Below are 21,658 nucleotides of genomic sequence, written 5' to 3' on the forward strand. Positions count from 1 at the left end.
ACTCTTGTGCTTTTGGGGGTTGGAAAACAAAGACTAACTGTGGTCTTAGTTAAATATTGGAAAGTCACACCACACAAACCCAGTGTCATTACCAAGCTGCTCATGAGAAACAACAGAGAACAGATATTTACAAGATAGAAATTGACTTTTTCATAGTCCTATGGTTAGGAAGTATGACACATAGATGCTGGCATGGTTGGCTTCGTCTCAGAATCTCCTCTAGCTTGCAAGTAGCCACTCTCTCGCTGTCTTCTGGGCAGGAGCTTTCCAAGCATTTCTTCTTACAGTTCTTGACTAATTCTGGGTCTGTTGGTCCTACACATTAACCTAGACATTTTGCTAGTGGTCCAGTCCTGTCTTGGAACACAGTCATTCTCAGAAGTACTGAGAAGAAAGGAAGGCATCAGCGTATGAATTTGGGGGAAAACAGTTCAGTCAACAATACCAAATGATCCCAAAACTCCTGCTCCTTTCTGTCCAGGTTTAGTGTCTGACTTAATTGATCAGCTGTCTCCACTATAAACATTCACTTAGCAAATGCGCTTAGCAAAGGGCAGCGTAACTTGCCTGCTAGGAGGTATCATCATGAGATCTGCAGTTCCTTGACATTACAATCCCTATGACACTTAATGTTATTTAAAAAAGAAATCCTGGGACTGGAGAGATGGCTCGTTCGTTAAAACTGTGCTGTTCTTACAGAGGACCTGAGCTGGTCCCAGCATCCATGTTGGGCATTTTATAACTGTCTCTAACTCCACCTCTCTTCTGGTTTCCTCAGACCCTCATGCCCAGCCCCACTCCACCCTCCCCCACACATATACACAGAATTACATGTAAAATAAGCTGTTTTTAAACTTTCTCATGTTACGTTTCTTGTTTATTTCTGGCTGTTCATTCAAATCACAAGGAGAATAAGCCTTAAGAAATCCTGATGCCTGGATTGTTTCATGGTAGCTTTTGATTTAATTATCCCAGGGCACAGTTGATGAATTCACACCAAAATGAAATAGAAACAAAAATGTATTGGTGTGATGGTTAACTCTAATGTGCCATCAAGGTTTGTCTCAGCTTAGCTGTTAACTGCCCTCCAAGAATCATGTGCTGAAAGCTTGGCTGGCAGCCTGTGGTGACGCAACCCTCAGGAGACAGGTGTTGGTAGAAGGAAGTTAGGTCATTGGAACATGCCCTTGAAAGAGATTTTAGGACCTTGGCATTTCCCTTTTCCCCTTTCTTCCTTGAGATAAACAGCCCTTCTTTACCACACTCTCCACTGTGCCCCCACTATTCTGCCACAGCCCAAAGACATAGGACAGAGCAAATATGGACCGGGAGCCCAAATCGACATGTTTTTCCTTATAGAGTTGATTCTCTCAGGATTTTTTCAGCAACAGAAAAATTACAAACACATCAATGACAACCATTTTAGATCATTAATTCTGGCGATGGTTTTCACTAAAAGAATTGTATGCCTACTTTGATCAGGGTACTTTAAAAAAAAACATAGTGTGCCCCTGAGGAAAGTAAGTAAATATTCCTGTCACTTTCACACAAGAATTAGGATTTGCTCACTCATTATTTTGTAAGGGATCTTAGGAATATCAGAATTATTTAGAGCCAGATCATTATAATTTATGTATTAAGTATCCTCAAAGACTCATATGTTAAGAATACCTGCTGTATGGACTGTTTAACATAATTTTCATGTTTTGCAATCTTTTGCAATTCCTGTAGTCTCATATGTAGAACATACCTTTCATTGAGTGTCTTAGTCAGGGTTCTGTTGCTGTGAAGAGACATGACCACAGCAGCTCTCATAAGGAGAGCATTTCATTGCTGTTGGCTTACAGTTCAGAAGTTCAGTCTATTATCATCATGGCGGGAAGCTAGGCAGCATGCAGGCAGACATGGTGTTGGAGAGGTAGCTGAGAGTTCTACATCCAGATCCTTAGGCAGTAGGAAGAGAGACAATGAGCTTGCCTTGAGCATTTGAGCTCCCAAATCTTACCCTCAGTGACACACTTCCTCCAACAGGGACACACCTCCTAAGCCCTGTCAATTAGTAACACTCCCTAAAGACAATTTATTCAAATCTATGAGCCTATGGAGGTCATTTTTATTCAAACCTCCACATGGAGCAAACCTTTCTTTTGTCTCTGAATTTTTAACAATGGCTTTATGATCCTCACAAATGAGCCAGTAAACTGGAAGTATTCAGGATGAACTTCTAAAAAGAGTTCTAAGACACTGAGGACCAAAGTTCCACATTGCTAGGTTTATTTTGTTGTCAAAAATCACTTAACTTTACATATGTTACATGTTCTGTACTAAAAAAAATGGCAAAAGTAAAATCATTTACTCTCTCAGACTCATTGAAGAGTTTTAGAAATTAAAAAATTGTCAAGTATGTTTGAATGTTTGACTCTTAATTAACCATTCTTATTGCCTGTAGACAGACAAGCAAACAAACAGAAAACAAAAATAACAAACAAAACAAAAGCAACATAGCTCAAAAGAAAGCCATCCCCCCCCCCCAAAAAAAAAAAAACCTTTGTTTTATTAACCTTTAACTTTCTGAGAACTACAATTTGTATAATGGTGGTTGGACCATACTAAGTGCTTAACATGTTTGGTAAGATTTAAGTAGGACATAAAGATTTAGTATGAGTTAATGTTATGTCTAGATTGTCGGGACACACAAAAGACCACCATGCAGAACAAGTCCCATTTTTAAAAGCAAAGAGCCTTTATTCTTATTCAAATTTGAACTCGGACTCACTGTGTGTCCAAATGCATTGGCATGGTCAGAGAGCCCTGAGCTCAGTTGTGGTGGTGCTTTTATAATAGTAGAGGTAGGGGTGAGGGATTTCTAAGGTTCAGGACCCCTGGTTGGCTGACATTTGTCTAGGGGTGCCCTGGTGAAAGGGGATGGGTGTGTGCTAAGCTAAGGTACATCAGACGATATTATCTATAATGGGTGGAATGTTAACTTCTTTGGAACTTTAGATACTCTCTCTTTGGATGGTCCACTCCTGTGTGTCTTAGTGTGTGATCTTTCCTGGAACCAGGTAATCTGAAACTCTGGCCTCTATTGAGCTTGTCACGGCTGGGCCCTACACTATTTTTGCTTTATTTCATCCTAACTGCAATCTGACTGTAAATTTCCATTTGAAACAACTGAGAACTCTGAATTTTGCTGGCTTCTGAGACAGTGGTAAACATCAAACTTGTGTCCTAACACTGAAAGCTCATTCTGTGGTCACTGTGGGAGGCAGAATCTTAAAGTGGGCTATGAATTCCTCCCTCTCTGCCATGTATCCCAGCATACTTTCCAGAACTATGACATGATAGCATTAGTCTCAGGTCCCATCAGGCTACACAGTTCCCCTTATTGATGGAGGACTCTCATTGGTTAATAAAGAAACTGCCTTGGCTTTTTGATAGGGCAGGGTTTAGATAGGTGGAGTAGACAGAACAGAATGCTGGGAAGGAGGGAAGTTAGTCAGATGCCTCAAGCAGTCATCATGCCTCTCCTCTCTGGGACAGATGATGAAGCTCCGACCCAAGATGGACGTAGGCTAGAATCTTCCCAGTAAGCCACCACCTCGTGGTGCTACATAGATTATTAGATATGGGTTAAAGCAAGATAGGTGAGAATTAGTTAATAAGAGGCTGAAACTAATGGGTCAGGCAGTGTTTAAATGAATACAGTTTGTGTGTTGTTATTTCGGGGCATAAACTAGCCAGGCAGCCGGGAGCCGGGCTGCAATGCATCCTGCTGCTCCTCACTACACCTTATGAGAGAGATCGGGACACAGCCACTGAGAGTAAAATGGTGGCTACAACATGGTGCAGAGAATTTAAGCGGCCACAGGTAGAGACGACTGACAAAGAGGTGAGACATCCTAGAGAGCCACTGCACCGTTGAGTGGCTGTATATAGCAATTAGATATTAGATGTTTCAGAAGGAGAAAGATGTTTAATGTCTTCATGATATATGTTTAAGGAGATGAGTGTGTCTATCTTGATTTTAAGCACCAAAATTACCTGACACAAGTAAAAAGGAAAGATGGAACACACCCACTTAGGAGTTTATTTGGGGGGGTGTATAGGCCTGGTGAGGTCAGAATGGGGAGAGAGAGAGAGAGAGAGAGGGAGGGAGGGAGAGAGAGCACAAGAGGAGTGGTGAAAGGGAAAAGTGGGGAGAAGGGAGCTTCCTCTTTGGAAGAGAGATGGAGGGAAGGGACTCAGGCCAAAAGCGAAGCTCAGCTTGCCTCAGCAATGGGGGGAAGTGGGCAGGGCTTGTCTCTTAAATGGGCAGAACAGACCATTACATTCCCATCTCTGTTTTATAATAAAAAGGCCGGAGGTTAGGTACAACAGGTTAAAGGAATTGGTACAGTGGATTCTCAAGACTGCTTCCTGTTTATTTGCGGGCATCATCTGGCAGATGACCTGAAAAAGCTGGGTCCTGGTCACATCTTCAGGTAGCTGGTCTCTTTGTTCTAGTCTGGTGTTTGTGGTATAGAAATGTCTGGTGTCTCTTACACCTGTTTAAGGCATTGGCAGAACAGAGGACAAAGTTAAATTTAGGAAAAAAATGTTTTAGGACCAGGGAATTGAGAGATGTGTATCTGACCTGTTTAAGGTGGATTCTTCAATTTGGCTTCCTGGAACTCACAAGAATTCTTTGGGTTTGTGAAATTTTAAACAGCAGCGTATTTATTTCAGAATGACTGTGACAGATATATTTTGCATAATGAAAGTATTTTTAAGAGTATGGAAAGCAGCGTGAGAGGGAAATTTGATAACTTGTATTTGTTCTCACACCTTTATAACTTGCAGGTCTTATATTTGCATTTTACTGAAATTTGTTTGGTGAGGCTATTCTTTTAAACTGACAAAATTTCTCAACTGTCAAACTACATCAGAGATCTTTGAGAAGAATAAAATTTTATTTGGGCTATTGATTTAAAAAAAAACTACAGAGAACTTACTTGGTTGGCACCTTTGTTGGGGTCTGGTGCTAGTCCAGACCATAAATTATTTCTCTGGACCAGACCCCAACGTGTACTATCGCTCTCTTGACTGGCATGGAGGCATGAGAATGAAGAGTCAACTCACATGGCTTTATTGGGAGGGAGATTCTCCATCATCCCTCATGAAATCCTGAGTTCACATCCTGAGAAAATCCTTTCACTTACTCTCCAAACAGCCTCATATATCAAAATATAAACTAAGGGGGAAATCATTAGCATTCTGTTTCCTAGGAAACCAGGAGAATAGCTTTTAGTCACGTCCATCTCTACCTGAGTCTCCTCTGTCATGTCTTCCTGTTCTGTATGCTAGCTCAGTCAAGTAGTCTTGAATTAGTACCTCTTTTCAGGCATCCTCAATATTACAAAGAAAGGAACAAAACAACATCCTGACCTTTTGTCAGGTTAGTGGCAGCTGGTCTGGAAGGTTACGTGACCACTTCGGGTATGGCCTATGGCTATAAAGCCTGACTGCCCTACCATATAGAAATATGGGCCTACAACTCTTCAGGGTCCTCCATGGTCACTGAGGATCGTATTTGCCATTTGTTGTTTAGTGCAGGGCCTGCCAGGCTCCAGAAAACCCTGTGGTCTAAGAAATCTGTAGGAAAACAAGCCTACCTTGACCTGAGCAGCTAGGCCGTCAATTCCAGCGGTTCTGTCCACTGTCTGGTGATCTTCAGTTTATATGAAAGGCAGTTTAGCTCAATGGTCAGCGCTTGGCAGTTGAAGCAAATTGCAGATGGACGTTGTTCTGTGCCCATTTGTCTTCTGTCTTCTTTGGGGAAATAGAGTGTGTTGCTGCTAGGAGCCAACCTGTCTTTTTTTTTTTGTTATGAATTTTTTTAATAATTAAATATTTAAATGGCCATATTCCCCAGATCTCTGAGCAGTTGAGGGCTGTATATCAGGTATAACTAAAGTATTGAATCTGCCTGGAGAGCTGCGTCTGAGCTTGACTGTACTGGTTCTCAACTTAACAGGTAAGATTTACACTCGTAAAAAGGCAGAAAGAATAAGAAACTGCTTGCAATAGAAGGTTAATGGCAGAACTGACAATAGTAGAGAACAGCTTAATATATTTTAAATCAGGGTTGGATTACATATATAGTAATTTTGTAAAAGATTTAAACGTACATACCAATTTAAAACATGTGACTAATTGTTTTGTAGTCTGGAATGAGATACAATGAACAGACAATTATAACATTTAACAGTAAACATAGTGTATTTAAATTACATATATGCACACACACAGAGAGTGAACAGGAATTGGGCAAAGTGGATGCTCTTGATGGGCCCTACCAAAGGCATGCCACTGCACAAAACACACATGTAACAGAGTCAGCACTGGGGAACCAGGCAGAAAATACCATGGTAAAGATGTCAGAACTTGGTCATGTGACCTGGTTCTCAGTTAAGATGGTGGTGAAGTCACCTGACCTCAGTTAAGGTGGTGGTAAGGTCACCTGACCTCAGTCAAAATGGCAGCAGTCACATGTTTTATGGAAAAGCCATGAATTTTTAGCTGTGGGGGTTTTAAACATAATAATAAGAGAGACCTAGAGACATGATCTGCCCTGTTGCTGATCCACCATGCCACAAGCCGCTGTGGGGAGCAAAGGCTAGAATTGAAAACAGCTGCCTTGTGGATCTGACCAATCTTGTTGGCAGCGGTTTACAGGTGGGTGACTGATAGTTTGAGGGTTTATACCATAGCTGCAAATGTGAAAACCTGCAAAAATCCCCATAAGACCTATAGAAGATCGTCCTCTCTCCATGGACAGGGTGTGAAATGGCGCTGAACACTGCAGGGCTTGTAGAAGAGCATCCTCTTCTGTAGACAGCTGGGGTGCTAAAGCCTGACTGGCTCTGGTCAGGGCAACTCGGCAACCAAAGAGGATCACAGCAAGGACCACTTCTGAGTGGTCCAAAACAAAAGAAAAAGAAAGGTGAAAGAAAAATCCAAGGGACCCTGGACCCCCAAATCAAATGTACTGCACAGCATGTGCAGTGCTAGTGCAGGAAAATTGACCCTGGGTCATCTGGCCACGATTTTAGCTATGGAAATCAACCAGGGATGAATTTCAGCAAAGGGTTCAACTGTAGCCGTGAAGACTGTGGTTGGGGGCTCGGAGGGGAAAACTCACCACCAAAGCCACTGGTGTGTGTAAAGTCACAAGCACCAATGTAATGGTTTAAGTAAACTGGCAGAAATGTTGCAGGTCCCTGAGTGGCGGCAGTGGACAACCGGCCATGAGACCATGCCTCAGATCCCCGAGTGGCAGCAATGAGGCAGTGGGTCCCGAGACCACCATGAGCCATGAAGGCAGCCAGCCCCCAAATGACCTGTAGGCAATGAGGGCCTGTGGGTCCTAGGCAGGGAGCCACGTGATGGGTGAGAGACCAAGAGCAGCAACTCTCAGGCAGGGAGCTGTGTGGCAGATGAGAGACCAAGATGGATAGGTACACCATGCAGAGTGAGGTTGGATATTTATTCAGTGGGTTATGGAGGGGAGAGGAAAACAAGGAAGGAGAGAAGGGAGAAGAACAGAGAGAGAGGGGAGGGAGCGGAAGGGGAGAAGTGGGGAGAATGGAATGAGGCAGAAACTGCCTCTTTGAGGGAAAAAAGAGCATGGGCTACAGTCAGGAAGGACAATCTACCTGTCTCAGAGGATGGGGTTGGGGGAAGGGGTGGGCGGGGCAGACCATTACAAGTACCATTTAGGGCTGGGTTGTAGTTTAGTAGCACAATAAGGAAAGCCCTGAGCACTGTTCCCAGCGCCACAAATCTGTATGCAAAACTTGATGCCTACATATGGCAAAATATCATGTGACTGAAATTGATATTCACATATTGTGTATACAGATAGTTTCTTATCAGTTTCATGAAGTTTGTTTCAAATTAAAGAGAAAAGGCAGGTATCTTGAAAACACATTGACATGCTCAAATAAGATTGTAACATGGAATGAATTTTTCTCTGAAGACAAAGATCTATTGTTTGAGAAGAATTTGCTGTGTGAGAAGAATTTGGTAAAAAGAATTTTCTTTTATTTATTCTTTGTGTTTTTTATATCATACATATTGATCCCATTCATTTCCCATTCATTCATTGCTCTTACAAACCCCACTCCCAATAAGATAAAATAGGTTGTTTTTGTTTTTTGAAACAGGGTTTCACTGTGTAGTTCTGGCCATCCTGAAATGCACTTTGTAGACCAGACTGGCCTTGAACTCACAGAGATGTGACTGCCTCTGCCTCCCAAGTGTTGGGATCAAAGCCATGCACCACCACCACCCAGCATAAAATAAAATAAAATTTAAGAGAAAAAAGAAAGGCATAGAAGCTGTACTGTGTCAGTGTGTCATTCAGTAAACCCTGTTGTCCATTTATCTTTTCTTGCAAGTGTTTATTGCAGAGAGTCCTTGGTCTGATGTGAGGCCTCTGGTTTCTGCTACGCTATTGATGCTAGGCCATAGCTGGGACTCCTCTTGGTTTTCCTGTTGTTGCCCTGAGTCATGAAGATTCTACAGCTTTAGACCTGCTGGTCAGGTTCCTTCACAAGCTCCAGTAGATCATAGATGGGGTGGATGTTGAGGCCGGTCAACTCTTAACCCTGAGTTTGTGCCTGGGTAGTTGTAGGATTGGTCAGCCCCCCATCGCTTACCTGTCTTTACAACCAGGGTGAGCTCTCCAGCATTGCGGTGGCTAGTTCACCTCTTGCAGCAAACTTTTGCACTTGCATCAGGCACTGAGGGATGGGAGGAGGGCAGGACATCTCTCCCCACCCATACCACCATATGGCAGGTGAGGGGTGGAGCCATATTTCCCATACTCATGTTCTCGGGTCAGTTTACCTGCATCTTGTTCAATAGGGTCAACTCTACTGTGCTGCCCATGTAAGGTGTTCTGAGTGCTTCAGCCAGTCAGGGGTAGGACCAGTTCTCCCCTAGTGTTGCAGCCAGTGAGGGGCTGGGCCAACTCTGTACAGTCCTATCATCTCTGCCTTCACTGATATCAGGAGCCTCAAACATCAGTTCAGACTATGGCTGCATCCGTGCCATGAACCCAGACATGGGTCCTGGCAACAGCCCAGAGCCCCAGACATCCCTATCACCATGGCCCTGGGTGGCAATCAAGCCATCCACCTCACCCAACTCCTTACTGCTTTTACCTCTTCAGGTATGCCTCTGATAGCAGGAAATGAACCATTCTGTCTCTCTCTCTGTAGATTTGCTCACCATAATAGTGCCCTGTCTGCTTGGTGCCACAATGTGCTAGGTGGCCTGTGTTTTCTCCTCAAAGCCCAGGGCGGGCCTGCATGTGGTTCTTTTAGCCCTGCTTGGCCCATCATGGCACTAGGAAGGAGCCAGCTTCCTCCTTAGAGCCAGGGGTGGTCTGCCCTGAGCTCACCTGTGGGTCTCTTTTGACAAAACTTTCAAGGGCTTGATCGGAACATGGAGGAGGCCATGCAGGAGGAAGTGCAAATGTGAGACCTCTGACATTTTCATTCATCTCAGCTGACAGTCATCTAGAAAATGAGGACCTCTGTTGTAGAGCTGTGGGATACTCGGTCCTGCCTATGTCTGTGGGAGCATGGAGGCGGGTCTTTCCTAGTAGAGTCTGTAAATGAGACCATGGGTAAGTTGCCTCTAGACCGCAGCCTTTGCGATCTGCCCAGAGAACTAATCCTTCAACATCCCGAGTCCTGACAGACCTGCAAACAATTCAGCATATGTTGTTTCAGGCAGTTAAACTTGTTACACACCAGTAAAACTTCTATCATCAGTTAATACAGAGACACGCTGCTTAGTGGTCACTGGTTGATAGTTTCTTCAGGCAGTGAGACTTGGGTCTCTCAGTCTGCAGCTTGTCTACTATCAGATGCTTGGGTGACCTGATCACTGGTCATTAGACAAAGAGGAAGCTAAAAAGGCACACTGTACCCCTTGAGAAGCCCTACTGTGGGTGCAACAGATACCCCTGACATATACTGTTGGGGCGGGATGGAGTTACGGGCTCATAACTGAGTGGAGAGAATCCTGAGACACTTCCTTACAGAATGCTTATATTACAGAAGGAGGTAGACATGTTTGTCCCCATCACGGTTTCATGTTTCAATAGCAACGTAGGTGCATTTCTCAAAATAGTGGAGCAAGAAAATGTCAACATGCACAGGGGTCTAAAGCAGAATTTATATTAAGAAATAAAAACTGATTGTGTATCCAATTCATTTCCAAATACATTCCAGGTTGGACCACATTCTTAGTGGAGGTTGGAGGGCCTTGCATAGGTTTTCCTGCCAGATGATCTCCAACTTCCCCCTCCATTTCTTCTGTGTTCTTCTAGAGGAGGTTGTTCCTTCCATGTCTACCAATGCAGAAATTGACCAACCTGAGGTCCAGGAAATGAAGTCAGGGACACAGACTCTTAACAGCCTGACCTTCTCCTTGGCTGGCTCTGGATCCCCAGCACAGCCCATTGCCACATGCTTAGTGACTTTCTTACCAGTGACAATGCAGCAGTCTTTATCCCGTGGACAGCAGCATCCATGTTCTGTCTAAGGTGCACTAGCTTCTGGAGTTTTCCTCTGTGGACTTGAGCCTGAATGTGCTATGTTCACCTGTTGCAGTCACATCCTGGCAGTTCCTTAAAGCCTTGCAAGTTAACAAAGTAGTCTGCAGGGAGCTGCAGGGAGCTGCAGGGAGTCAGGATTACCCCCTGCCTACTAGGATAGGCTATCATAGCAAAGTTAACTACCTATGTTTATCCTTTCAAAGTTAACGTATATGAACCTTGAATTTGTGGGGTTGACAGAGGGCTGGAAAAGACAGGAGAGCAATTTGCTTTATGTGAACCTAGAGGATAAGCAGGAGGGCACTCAGAGTGTAGACTTGCATCAGGTCATGCACGTCACTGGTCTCCCTTGATGTGCTGCCACAAACCCCTAGACAGCAGCCAGGGAGGACTTGAGTCGGGTCAACATTTCTTTTGTTGCTGTTTTTGTTCTGGGAAAATTCCAGAAGAGGCAGATTGAAGATACTCAGTAGAAAAAAAATGTTAAAAAGACCAAAAAAGGAAAAATTGAATTCCCAGGGAAGACCGTTAATTCTCAGGAGGCATGACATGGTGAGGAGCTGGAACATTCCACAGCCATGGCTCCATATCTTCTTCTTCTTCTTCTTCTTCTTTTTTTTTTTTTTTTTTGGTTTTTCGAGACAGGGTTTCCCTGTAGTTTCTAGAGCCTGTCCTGGAGCTAGCTCTTGTAGACCAGGTTGGCCTCGAACTCAGAGATCCGTCTGCCTCTGCCTCCTGAATGCTGGGATTAAAGGCTCCATATCTTCTTGAGCCAGAGGCCTAGAGGCCACATCCAAAGTTTTTCAGAACTGTGTTGTCAGCAGCGCACTCCTGCACTCTCCCACAATCCCGTGGCTCCCTGTTCTCAATTCCTCTGCCTTCCGTCTGGCTCCCTCTCACCTCAATCCTTACTGCCTCTCTGTAGCCCCGGACAGCCCCATGGGCTCTTACTCCTTACGGCCTCTCTGTAGCCCAGGATAGCTGCAAGGGCTGAAAGGGGCATAATACAATCAATGACTTATACTATCTCATTAAAAAAGCCAACACAAAGACAGAAAGGCAGAGGCACGCTGCTCCCAGAAGGATTTGGGGGTGATTCAAATGCTTGCCTTCCCTGATTTTCTGTTGCCTGGAAGAAGTCTATAAAGAAAAAAGTTCCAATTGTGTAACATCATGACCTTATCCATTTGGGGGGCTCAATCTCCTCTAAACTTATCTAAATCAAGTCCCTTGCTCAGGATCAAATGCTTTGCAAAGGGCTGGGCTTGAGCATCACACAGTTCCTAGCTATCACCTTGCACCCTTTTGCTTCGCTCCACTCTTTCTTGCTTAAAAATCCCTGAGCGCCATTGCTCTGCTGCCTCACCTGATAGCCACAGGGAGAGTCTTCCGTCTTCTGTCTGAATGCTCTCAGCAAACGCTCACATTTCCATTGAAGCACTTGCTATATTGTACTTGAAGGTTTTATATTTGTCGCAGCCACTAGACAGTGAAGTCCCACACAGAAGGGCGGACTCCTATGCACTGGCCACCCACTGTTCTCTATGCAGCAGTGGAGATGTGAAGAGGATGCATTGCATGTAAGGAGAGCTGTATCACGACATCCACAGTACCAACTCATGCTTCATGCTGGACAAACCTGCACTTTGCCTTTCATTATCAAAATAAATTTTAATTTTTTTTATTTTGATTTCCATGTCTTCCTGTACTCCTCCTCTCCCTCCCTAACACATATACACAGACTATGGCAAACCAATTCATGGTATCTTTAAATTTTTATGTATATGACTTGGAAAAAAAGCACCTTCTTTCTTCTATAGCTTATTCATATTTAGAAGGAATAATAAAAATCACACGAAATAGGAGTTTAATGGACCATGTTTGAATTGTTAATATTATTCTTTGACTCTCTCTATATGCACACACTGTAGCTTAAATCAACTATTTTATGCAGTCCTATGCATGTTGAGTCGCACCAGTTTCTGTCACTTTCTACTTTTTCAATACAAGTATTTCCCTTTTGAGAATGTTTTTGGAAGTCAGTATTTTGCAAAAGAAGGTGAATAGCTTGTGCATATGTATGTGTATGGGTTACACATATGTGCATACCTACGATCTATAGCCTTCATAGTCAGCTATAAAGAAAGGAACAAGGAACAAGGCTGTCCTTATGGACAATCGCATATAAGGTGTGTGTGTGTGTGTGTGTGTGTGTGTGTGTGTGTGTGCGCGCGCGCGCTCCATGATCCCTAACACATCTTCCGCATCTTTCTGAGGGTAGCTGTTGGTTCTCAGATAATGAGACTGAATAGTGCACTTGGCCAGAGAACAGTCATGCAGCTATCAACGGAGCCTTCCTCCAGGTGCTCTGACCTGAGTTCGTTCTGTACATTGTGTCCTTTTCCGCTCTCTCGGCATCTCTCCTGTCAGTGATTTTGCTCACTGGTAAACAGTTTGGCAATTTAATAACTGACACATTGTTCAAGTGATTAAATTGGATCTGTCGTAAGAAGTAGTCTCAAGCTGGGACTCCAAAGGCATGCTCCGCTCAGCACATGACTTTATTCAGTCATGGGGAATCTGTTAAAGAACTGTGAGCCAGAAAAGCTGGAGGAAGCTTTTTGACCCGACTAGGTATTTTGTAGCCGCCCCTTTTCTTGGGACCATTGAAGTGCTATACTCAGGAGCATGGGAACCACAGGGACTCACAGGTCTGAGCTTCCAAAGCGGTTTTGTTAGAACGACCTCAGGAAACATTTTCCACAGCATACTTCTGGTCTGTCCATCCTTTCCCATCCGTCCCTGCTCACTCTAGCTCTCCAGTTGAACAGGTCACAGTTTCGTGTAGCCCTGGATTCATTCAGCCGCCTCGTCTCATTTTTATTTCAAAGGCTGTCACGTCAGTCTTATTTGGCCTTGCTGCCTTTTCTCTTGTGTGAGAAAGATGATCTCCCTCCTGTTTGGAACTTTTTCTTTTCCTTAGGAGAACTAGGCTCAGTAGCTAGCTACATATTAGACTCAGAAAATGCAGTAGCAAGGATGAGAATGAATAGTTTGAAAACACCCCCACGACTCCAGTGGAAAACAAGGGTAGATAACCACCCCTCGGTAAACGTGCATGTCTGACTATCCAAAGGGTTCGCGTTCACTTGGAACAGTCATGTGGCAAGCTTCTGGGGACAGGTTGTTGATCCTTTTCCCATTGAGGGAGACCTTCTTTTCAAATTCATCCAGCTCTCACTGCCTTATCATACAGCCCAGATTTCACAGGGACGGGATCTAGAAGGAGCTTGGGCCTTGGCTCTTGTTCAGAGAAGAGTTTATTTACCATGAGTGGAATCAAGTTCTCCCTACCTTTCCATCTCCCTACCTTTGAAGCTGTTTTTTTTTTTTTTTTTTTTTTTTTTGAGGAGATAAGAAGGTGACTCACTTGTGTGGTGGATCTCTGCTTCCGACGAAAGATGGGTGAGGGTAAATGAGCTGTGGCCGTTCCTATTACAACAGAGCTGTCTACTGGAAAAGCCAGGAAACCTTGGGACTGTAAAGGCAGTTTTATTGCAAGGCGGTGGATAGCAGGGCAGCTGCTGTTTTCATTGATGATTAACTTGCAAGTTTGAACTGCCTTGAGAAGAAGAAAACAGAAGCCCAGGAGCTGTGTGAAACTTCTGCCCATGTTTCTATTCAGAAGTCACATAGGAAATGTTTGTTTTTCTCCATAGATTCGAACCAGTGTCCTTCCGGAGCACAAGGATCCCCCTCCAGAAGTTGGGGTAGGTGCTTTTTATAATCCAAAGATAGACATGCCATTTGTAAGTGAATGGTTTGAATTTTCTCGGACTTCCTGCCTGCCTGACAAAAGCAATCAAGTCAACAGGGTGTGACTGTTTGAGGAGTCACCTTGTTTTGTTGCTCCGTTGAATAGAATCCATCTCTTGTCTCTTGAATAAAAGTAATTCTTTCTCAAGCGGGGTTTTTTTATTTAGTTTAGATGGTGAGAGAGGAGCCTGGATACTCCTGCAGGCAGCTGAATTGCGACTATAAGCCAGCGATTTTAGACTCCTGGGGGCTAGGGAAATTACCGGTGTGAGCCATATCCTCTTAGCAAAAGCGCAGACAGGAAGCTTCTTCCGGCTTCCTAGGATGTGAATCAAGCAGCAGGCTGCTGTGGCTTTTCAGCTCAGCCTGAGCACCCACTGGAGTTTGCCTAACACCCCTGAAGAATTGAGCTCTCACCTGCTGAAGGTGAAAGAGCAAGGGAGTACTAGGGACACTAGTGTTTTCTGCTTAAACCAGGCCAGAGTTGGTGGTGGCAGAATCTGAATAAACAGCCCTGCAAGCCGAATCCCCAAGGCCACTACATTCAGAAAGGAGTAAAATAAATGACAGAAAGCTTATTTAGAAGTCGTTCGGGAACTGTCAGCCTTCTTCCATTGAGCATGAGGAGCGCGGGCAAGGTGCCGTTCATCTCTTTTCATTGAAAGCCGCCGCTTGCCAGTGTGCTTAGGGAATATTTCAAGCACACACTGAAGGGCAACTTGCCCGAGCAGAATGCCAGCACACAGAGCATCTGCTAGCACAGAGAAGGAACGACGGGGTGCTGTGTTCTTCCCCCGTCTTCCTCTCAGGGGCTTCTGGCTTCTCAGAGGAGAGAGGACATGCTTCCATGGACTAATGCAATCTTCACCTTTGTTTTTTCTGCCTATATCTTGATCCTGTCACAGGACTTCCTACCCCTGCTGGTGTTTGTGGGTTCTCAGACCACACAAGCTATTTGTACTTTAGTTCAGAAAGGGCCCAGCAAGTTCTTCGGAGCCAAGGAGGATCCATAGCGGAGTCCTTTGCTGAATCTGTGGCTGCGCTGCACTTGCACTTTCTGGCCTCCTGTCCACAGTCACCATTCAGCCTCCTGCAAGTGAAGCTCTGGGGCGCATGCTCTTAGCACACCCAGACTGCCTTCGTAAAATCCCAGAACCCGAGAAAATTTTGGCCATTGACATAATTAATACAGTGTTTTATTAAAGAGTTCCATTTATCTGTTGAGGTTTCTGCTCTAAGTCCACCTCCCAGGCTGCTCTTGTTTTCCGATGCCCACTTGTTTTAGATCTAACGTCTTGACTTGGTGTGCAAACTTCTTTCTTATCTACTTGTTGTCAATCCATTTTATTTATTTTTAATATTGAGCCTCTGATTTTATTTTTGTCTGTCTTCCCACCCTTTTCCATGACAAACACATCTCTGTAACGCAGTCACTGCAGAGTTTCACATGTCTGTCCTGGTCTTACTCTCAAGCTGGGACATAGAGGAGTAGGGGACAGAGGATGCACGGGGTTTGCCCAGGTGAGGGTCTGGCCTTCTTTGCTGGTTTGGACACCTGCCAGAGCCCTCAGCACGGCTAATACAGAAATTCTAGCTGCCCTGTGAAGATGACTCAGGGGACCCTGTGTGTTTTCCCCACAATGAAGGATGTGGCTCTGGGTCAGCTCTGTTACTGTCCCACGTCATTCCCACCCTGTGCTCTTGCTGCTAAGATTCTTTCTAGGCTCATGGGTACCAATGCATCAGCTTCTGTGTTACATGCTTGACCCATGAGACACTGCTATGCATTTACCATGTCACATCTAAGCCCCACAGGCATCTTCACTGGTGTGTCCTCTCTTCTGTTCAGCCACCTCTCTACTGCCCCTTTATACAGAACCTAGTGACATTCAGCATTAGATTACCCATGATTCCCAGAGGAGAGCATCCTGCACCCTTAAAGAAGGAAGACAGTTTTGATTCCGCCAATCTTTACAAGTGACCTGTTTGTCTAGGACAGAACTCTACTGACCTTGGGCATAGACATACGTTCTTGGAGAACAACTAGGAGATAGACCCAGCACCTCAGCAGGACAACTGAAACTGCAGTCGTCTTTACATTTTTGTTAATGGGACATCTTGTGGGTAGATGAATGGTAGTTCTGTTTAACCTTCTTCCCTTTGAGCACTTTCCTGGGGGCCCTGGTTTCTAATGGAGGTTTCCTGACCCTGAAATAGGGTACATTTGATACTATGTCCCCTTCTTTGGCAAAAACTCAGCTACAATTCCTAATCCCCCCCCCCTCAAAAGACTTAGTTGAGATTCTGTGACGTGGCCGTGGTTCCCATCAGCCATCCAGCATGCATAAAATGACGAGGGGACCTAAACGCAGTCAGTTCGCATATTTGTTTTGTTTTAATCTTGAGAAATGTTCCCAGTATCATAAGCACGCAAAAGGAATTTAAACACCAGACTGTCCCCCATTTTCTGCTTCTGATTCTATGTTTCTCATCTTCTTATGTGGGAAAGTAAGATGTTGAATTCAGTTCACGGTGCCCCTTCACGTTTAGAGAACATGAACTGCCTGGAATCACGCTTGCTTTTCTGTCCTGTGTATATCGAGAAGAACTGAGTCCTGAAAGGAGCACCTAGAAGTAGTTCCTGATTAAGCAACAGCAGAACAAGTCTCTGCTAGTAATGAAAATTTAGGTATTAGATTTCGGTATATTTGCACCGCTAAGCACTGTACTTGTGGCAGAAAAACTTTTTTTTTCCAGAAAAAGACTTCTCAACTTTGCCATTCCAATATTTCTAGGTTAAGGCCTAGATTCCTTATTAAAATAATCAAAGAGCATTCCTTGTTGGTCTACTAGCTACTTTCTATTGTTTTTAGAGCCATAAGAGAACAAATTATAGACGAAACAGAGAAGATTCCAGAAATGATTATACTAACACGGGAAAAAACTAGCATGTTTGATGTCATCAGCACTTAAATAACTTGTTAAGCATGATCACTAAGCCAGTCTCAAATACAGAAAGAATTACATTAGACTAAGTCACGTCATTCTGAATAGCAAAGATTTAACACACATTGCTCAGCTATGAAGGGTCACTGTTTAATACACATCCCATCCATCTTCAGGATATTTCTTTGAACGCTACTAAAGGGTTTGAGAGGTTAAGCTATTGGCCAAGAACATAGTGCTAATAGCGACCCTGGTCCTTAGAATGTACTAAGAACACTTATCCGGACATAAGCTGAATTCTCTGGGACTCCCACAATTGTGTTCTATGTATTTTTGAGCATCCTTAAGCAACATTTACTGGATGTATTCAAGACTTTTCCTGGTGGTTTAGTCAAATAGATGCCAATTTGTGCCCTTAGACCTTTTAGACTGTATTCATAACAATAATTATTTAGTAGATGACCTATCATAAAATACTCTTTAGTTTTGGGGTTATTCATAAACTCTTAGTAACCTCCATTTTTTTCTTTATGATTTTTTTTCAATATGAGCAGTTCTTATTATGGAGTGAGACACCATGCAACCATATTTGTTATGGTCGACAGTAAAAAAAAAAATGCCCAAGCTATTAAATTGTCTTGTTCTATAATTATGTATATGTACATAACTATATATATTATATAATTATAAATGCACATATACATATGGCTTTATAAGAAAGGTCAAAGCATCTTTTACAAACTCACTTTATCTGCAATGTAGCAGTGTCCAGTCAAACTTAAATGAGTAACAAGCAAGTTTTTTCACATATGGCATTTAAAAAAATACCTAGTAGCTATGTTTTTAAATAATTTAAAGAAACAGACTAAATTAATTGTATTTTTATTTAACTCATTATATGAAAAATAATATTTTTAAAAATATGCTCAATATAAAACACAGTTATACTCCGTATTTCTATTTTCCATGCTGAGTTTTCTAAACCCAGTGGACACTTTAAGTTTTATTGATCCCTTCTCTTGGAGTAGTCACATGTGAAGCTATTGAGCTAGTAGCAAAGTAATTTGGGTAGCACAGTTCTATGCTGTTCTTGGAAATTGGGAAGGGAACCACATACCTAGTGGACAAAGGACTGTCCTCTGAGTGAGAGCCTGTGAGACGAGCCTTCACGATGGAGCTTTGCAGATTGTGGCACTGTGGCTGGTTCTGTGCCTCAGCTAGCTTTCTCAATAGTAATCAGGAGAGCCACTGTGGACATACAGTATTAGGTTTCAGATCTGGTGAGCTGTCTGTCTACATCATGCTCCCAGCTCCTACAGAGCACAGCAGGATAAACTTTTGGCCCCACATTCCTGTTGGAGGAGGCCGCTTATTTGTTTCCTGGCTGCCCAGAAACCAAAATAATCACACAGAAACTGTATTAATTAAATAACTGCTTGGCCTATTAGCTCTAGCATCTTATTGGCTAACTCTTACATATTAAATTAACTCATTTCTATTAATCTGTTTATCACCACGTGGCTTTGGTTTACTGACTAAAGTTTTAGATTCTGTCTCCAGCAGGGCTGCATGGCTTCTCTCTGACTCTGCCTTATTCCTCCCAGCATTTCCCCACCTACCTCTATTCCCTGTGCAGGCCCAAAACAGTTTCTTTTTTTTACCTGTGGTATTCACAGCATACAGAGGGGAATCCCACATCACCTCCCCTTTTCTGTTTAAATAGAAAGGAAGGTTTCAACTTTAACATAGAAAAATTGCACAAAACAGTTATCAAACAAGAATTACAGTTACAATATTTATATCTATTTTATCTTTTATTGTAACTAAGGAAAACGATTGTTACTATCTATCCTTCAACTCCATCAAAGACTCCAGAAGGATATAATATTACTTAAGTAAACAGGAAATACATTGTAAGCAACTTCCAAAACCCTAGAATTGACAGAGACATCTTGCTGCCTGGACAGTCACCCAAAGTTCTTCTATACCATTGAGGCATCCATCTTCAGACTATAGGCCCATAGTATCCAGCTCACTTTTCCATGAGGCAGGAAATTTCAAAGACAGTTCCACCTATATTGACAATTTGTCAGTCACATTTTTCTGTGTCCTGCAGAATGTCTGCAGATTCTGTCATGAAGCAGGAACCCAGAAGAACATCTCACCTTTAGGCAAGTTCAGCAGTCATTTCTCTGTGGTTCCTGCATGTCCAATTCATCAAGCAGTCTAGGCAAGAGCAGTTTATTGCCCAAAATGTCTAACCAACTCAATGAGGAGCCTCTTCAATACCCATGATGATCCTCTTGAAGTAGATTGGTACTGCCAGGAGCAGATGTGTCTCATTGTCATGAAAAGTCCTAAATTCTTAAACATTTTGAATGCCATATTCTGTAGTCTTTGAAAGGTTTGAAGAATTCTTATCCACCTGAAATATATTTCTGTACATTTAGAAAATCTAACTATCATGACTACAAGCTTGGCTATTATAGATGACTATCTATTAACCTATATTTCTTAATTATACATTACATTTCAAAATGAGCTGCACAAGCACAAAATCTTAATTAAGATCATAAATACATATATACTGTATAACAAAATTGACCTTAAATTTATATCAATAAACCAAGATCCATACCAATGCAAATCTCTATAGCATATTCCCCTTTAAATGTAAACAAACATTTATAGACACTATTTGGGAATATGCGTGTAGTTCTCCAAACTTCTTCCTGCTGTTGATTGGGCAAAGTATTTTGGGGGATGTATTCACAGCGGCCTTTAAGTGGGTCTTGGTGCATCAAATTATATTAGTCTGGAAACAATCCCCTGTTCTCATTCTTTGTGGAAACAAAAGCAAAACCTCTTTTCCAAAGCAATATATCCTTAGATCCAAATTCTGGTCAAGATTCTTTTGTAATATACATGATGGTTTATTGTAGCAGCCCATTTAATGAAATTTCTCTCTGTACTTAGCTCCTTCACAGTCAAAAAATTCAAAGAAAACACAATAATATACATAATCCAGATTCTCTGTGAATTTTCCATCTTTACATGGCTTATCTTTCTTATTTCTTTAATGTATGACTGTCTGTACTCTTTCTCTTTAAAAACTTTTCCTATTTTAATAAACCATTTACTTTTTTTTTTTTTTTGGTTTTTCGAGACAGAGTTTCCCTGTAGTTTCTAGAGCCTGTCCTGGAACTAGCTCTTGTAGACCAGGCTGGCCTCGAACTCAGAGATCCGCCTGCCTCTGCCTCCCAAATGCTGGGATTAAAGGCGTGCACCACCACCACCCGGCTCCATTTACTTATTTTTATAACTCTCTATACTCTTTTACTTCTCTCTCCCAAGCCTATGTATATTATCCAACACTGTGACCGATTTAGAGGTCTTTTATGTCTGAATCTGTCCTATTGTGTATTTGTAATTCTTTACTGTTCAAGAGCACTTCTTAAAATGCTAAGTGCTTCTTAAAATCTTAAGCTGTGCCATTGCTAAGGGAAATATGGCACTGCCTGCTTGTCCTGCCCAGCCCAGCATGGTGAAGCTGCTTGCCACCTCTGAGAGCCATGCACAATGTCTCTTCTCTAGGCACACAGCTGGTCCATGCAGTCCATATTGCCACCAAGCAAGCCATAGCATGTTGCTCACAAACCCCATTAAAATGTTCTGCCTCCTGAAAGAGCCAGAGGTTGTGCTGGCAGTATGGCCCAGAAAGTTGGCTTTTCAAAACAGCTGTGGCTTTTTCTTTCTGCTACTGCTGAATCAGGAAAACCTCTCCTAAGGGAGCCACAGCATGCTGCCCACAAGCAAAGCCCATTGGAGAAGAAAAATGTGGTTGAACTTTGTTTTTTTGTGTCAAGAATTCCTTTTCAAACAGAGGGGAATCCCACATCACATTCCCTGTGTTGGAATAGCCATTGATGACCTCTTTTCTCACCTGGCTATTACTCTCCAGCCAATAAGTGACTGAAATGATGTTCTGCCTGTTTTAATAGTGATCTTTCCCAGGGTGGTACTTGTATTGCTCTGTTGTCATGAGCAGAGAAGGATGCTCAGAGCTATGAACTGGGCAAACAAAGAGTCTATCAGAACTAGAATTGCCACCTGACACTGCCCTGGAATCTGGGACAACATATGGCAGATGAAAAGATGCTGAGTAGAGAGCAATAGATCAGAGTTCTAACCTAGTCTAAAGTGGCTCCCTGAACATTAACTACTGGGGCTGTGTGCAAGATGGTTCATTGTTATGGACTACAGAAATTCCCTGTGCTTATAAAT

At 43.0% G+C, this 21,658-nt stretch overlaps 1 protein-coding gene across 2 annotated transcripts in view; it reads left to right on the forward strand.

Moving 5' to 3' along the window:
• Inpp4b (inositol polyphosphate-4-phosphatase type II B) overlaps positions 1-21,658 on the forward strand; it is a 400,041-nt gene that overhangs the window by 137,391 nt on the left and 240,992 nt on the right. For both annotated transcript variants that reach the window (XM_038312818.1, XM_038312820.1), the window contains exon 6: positions 14,332-14,382. In XM_038312818.1, coding sequence (XP_038168746.1) covers positions 14,332-14,382 — 51 coding nt within the window. The remainder of the gene's footprint in view (positions 1-14,331; positions 14,383-21,658) is intronic.

The sequence above is a fragment of the Arvicola amphibius genome, chromosome 15 (assembly GCF_903992535.2).
Source record: "Arvicola amphibius chromosome 15, mArvAmp1.2, whole genome shotgun sequence".
NCBI classification, from domain to species: domain Eukaryota; kingdom Metazoa; phylum Chordata; class Mammalia; order Rodentia; family Cricetidae; genus Arvicola; species Arvicola amphibius.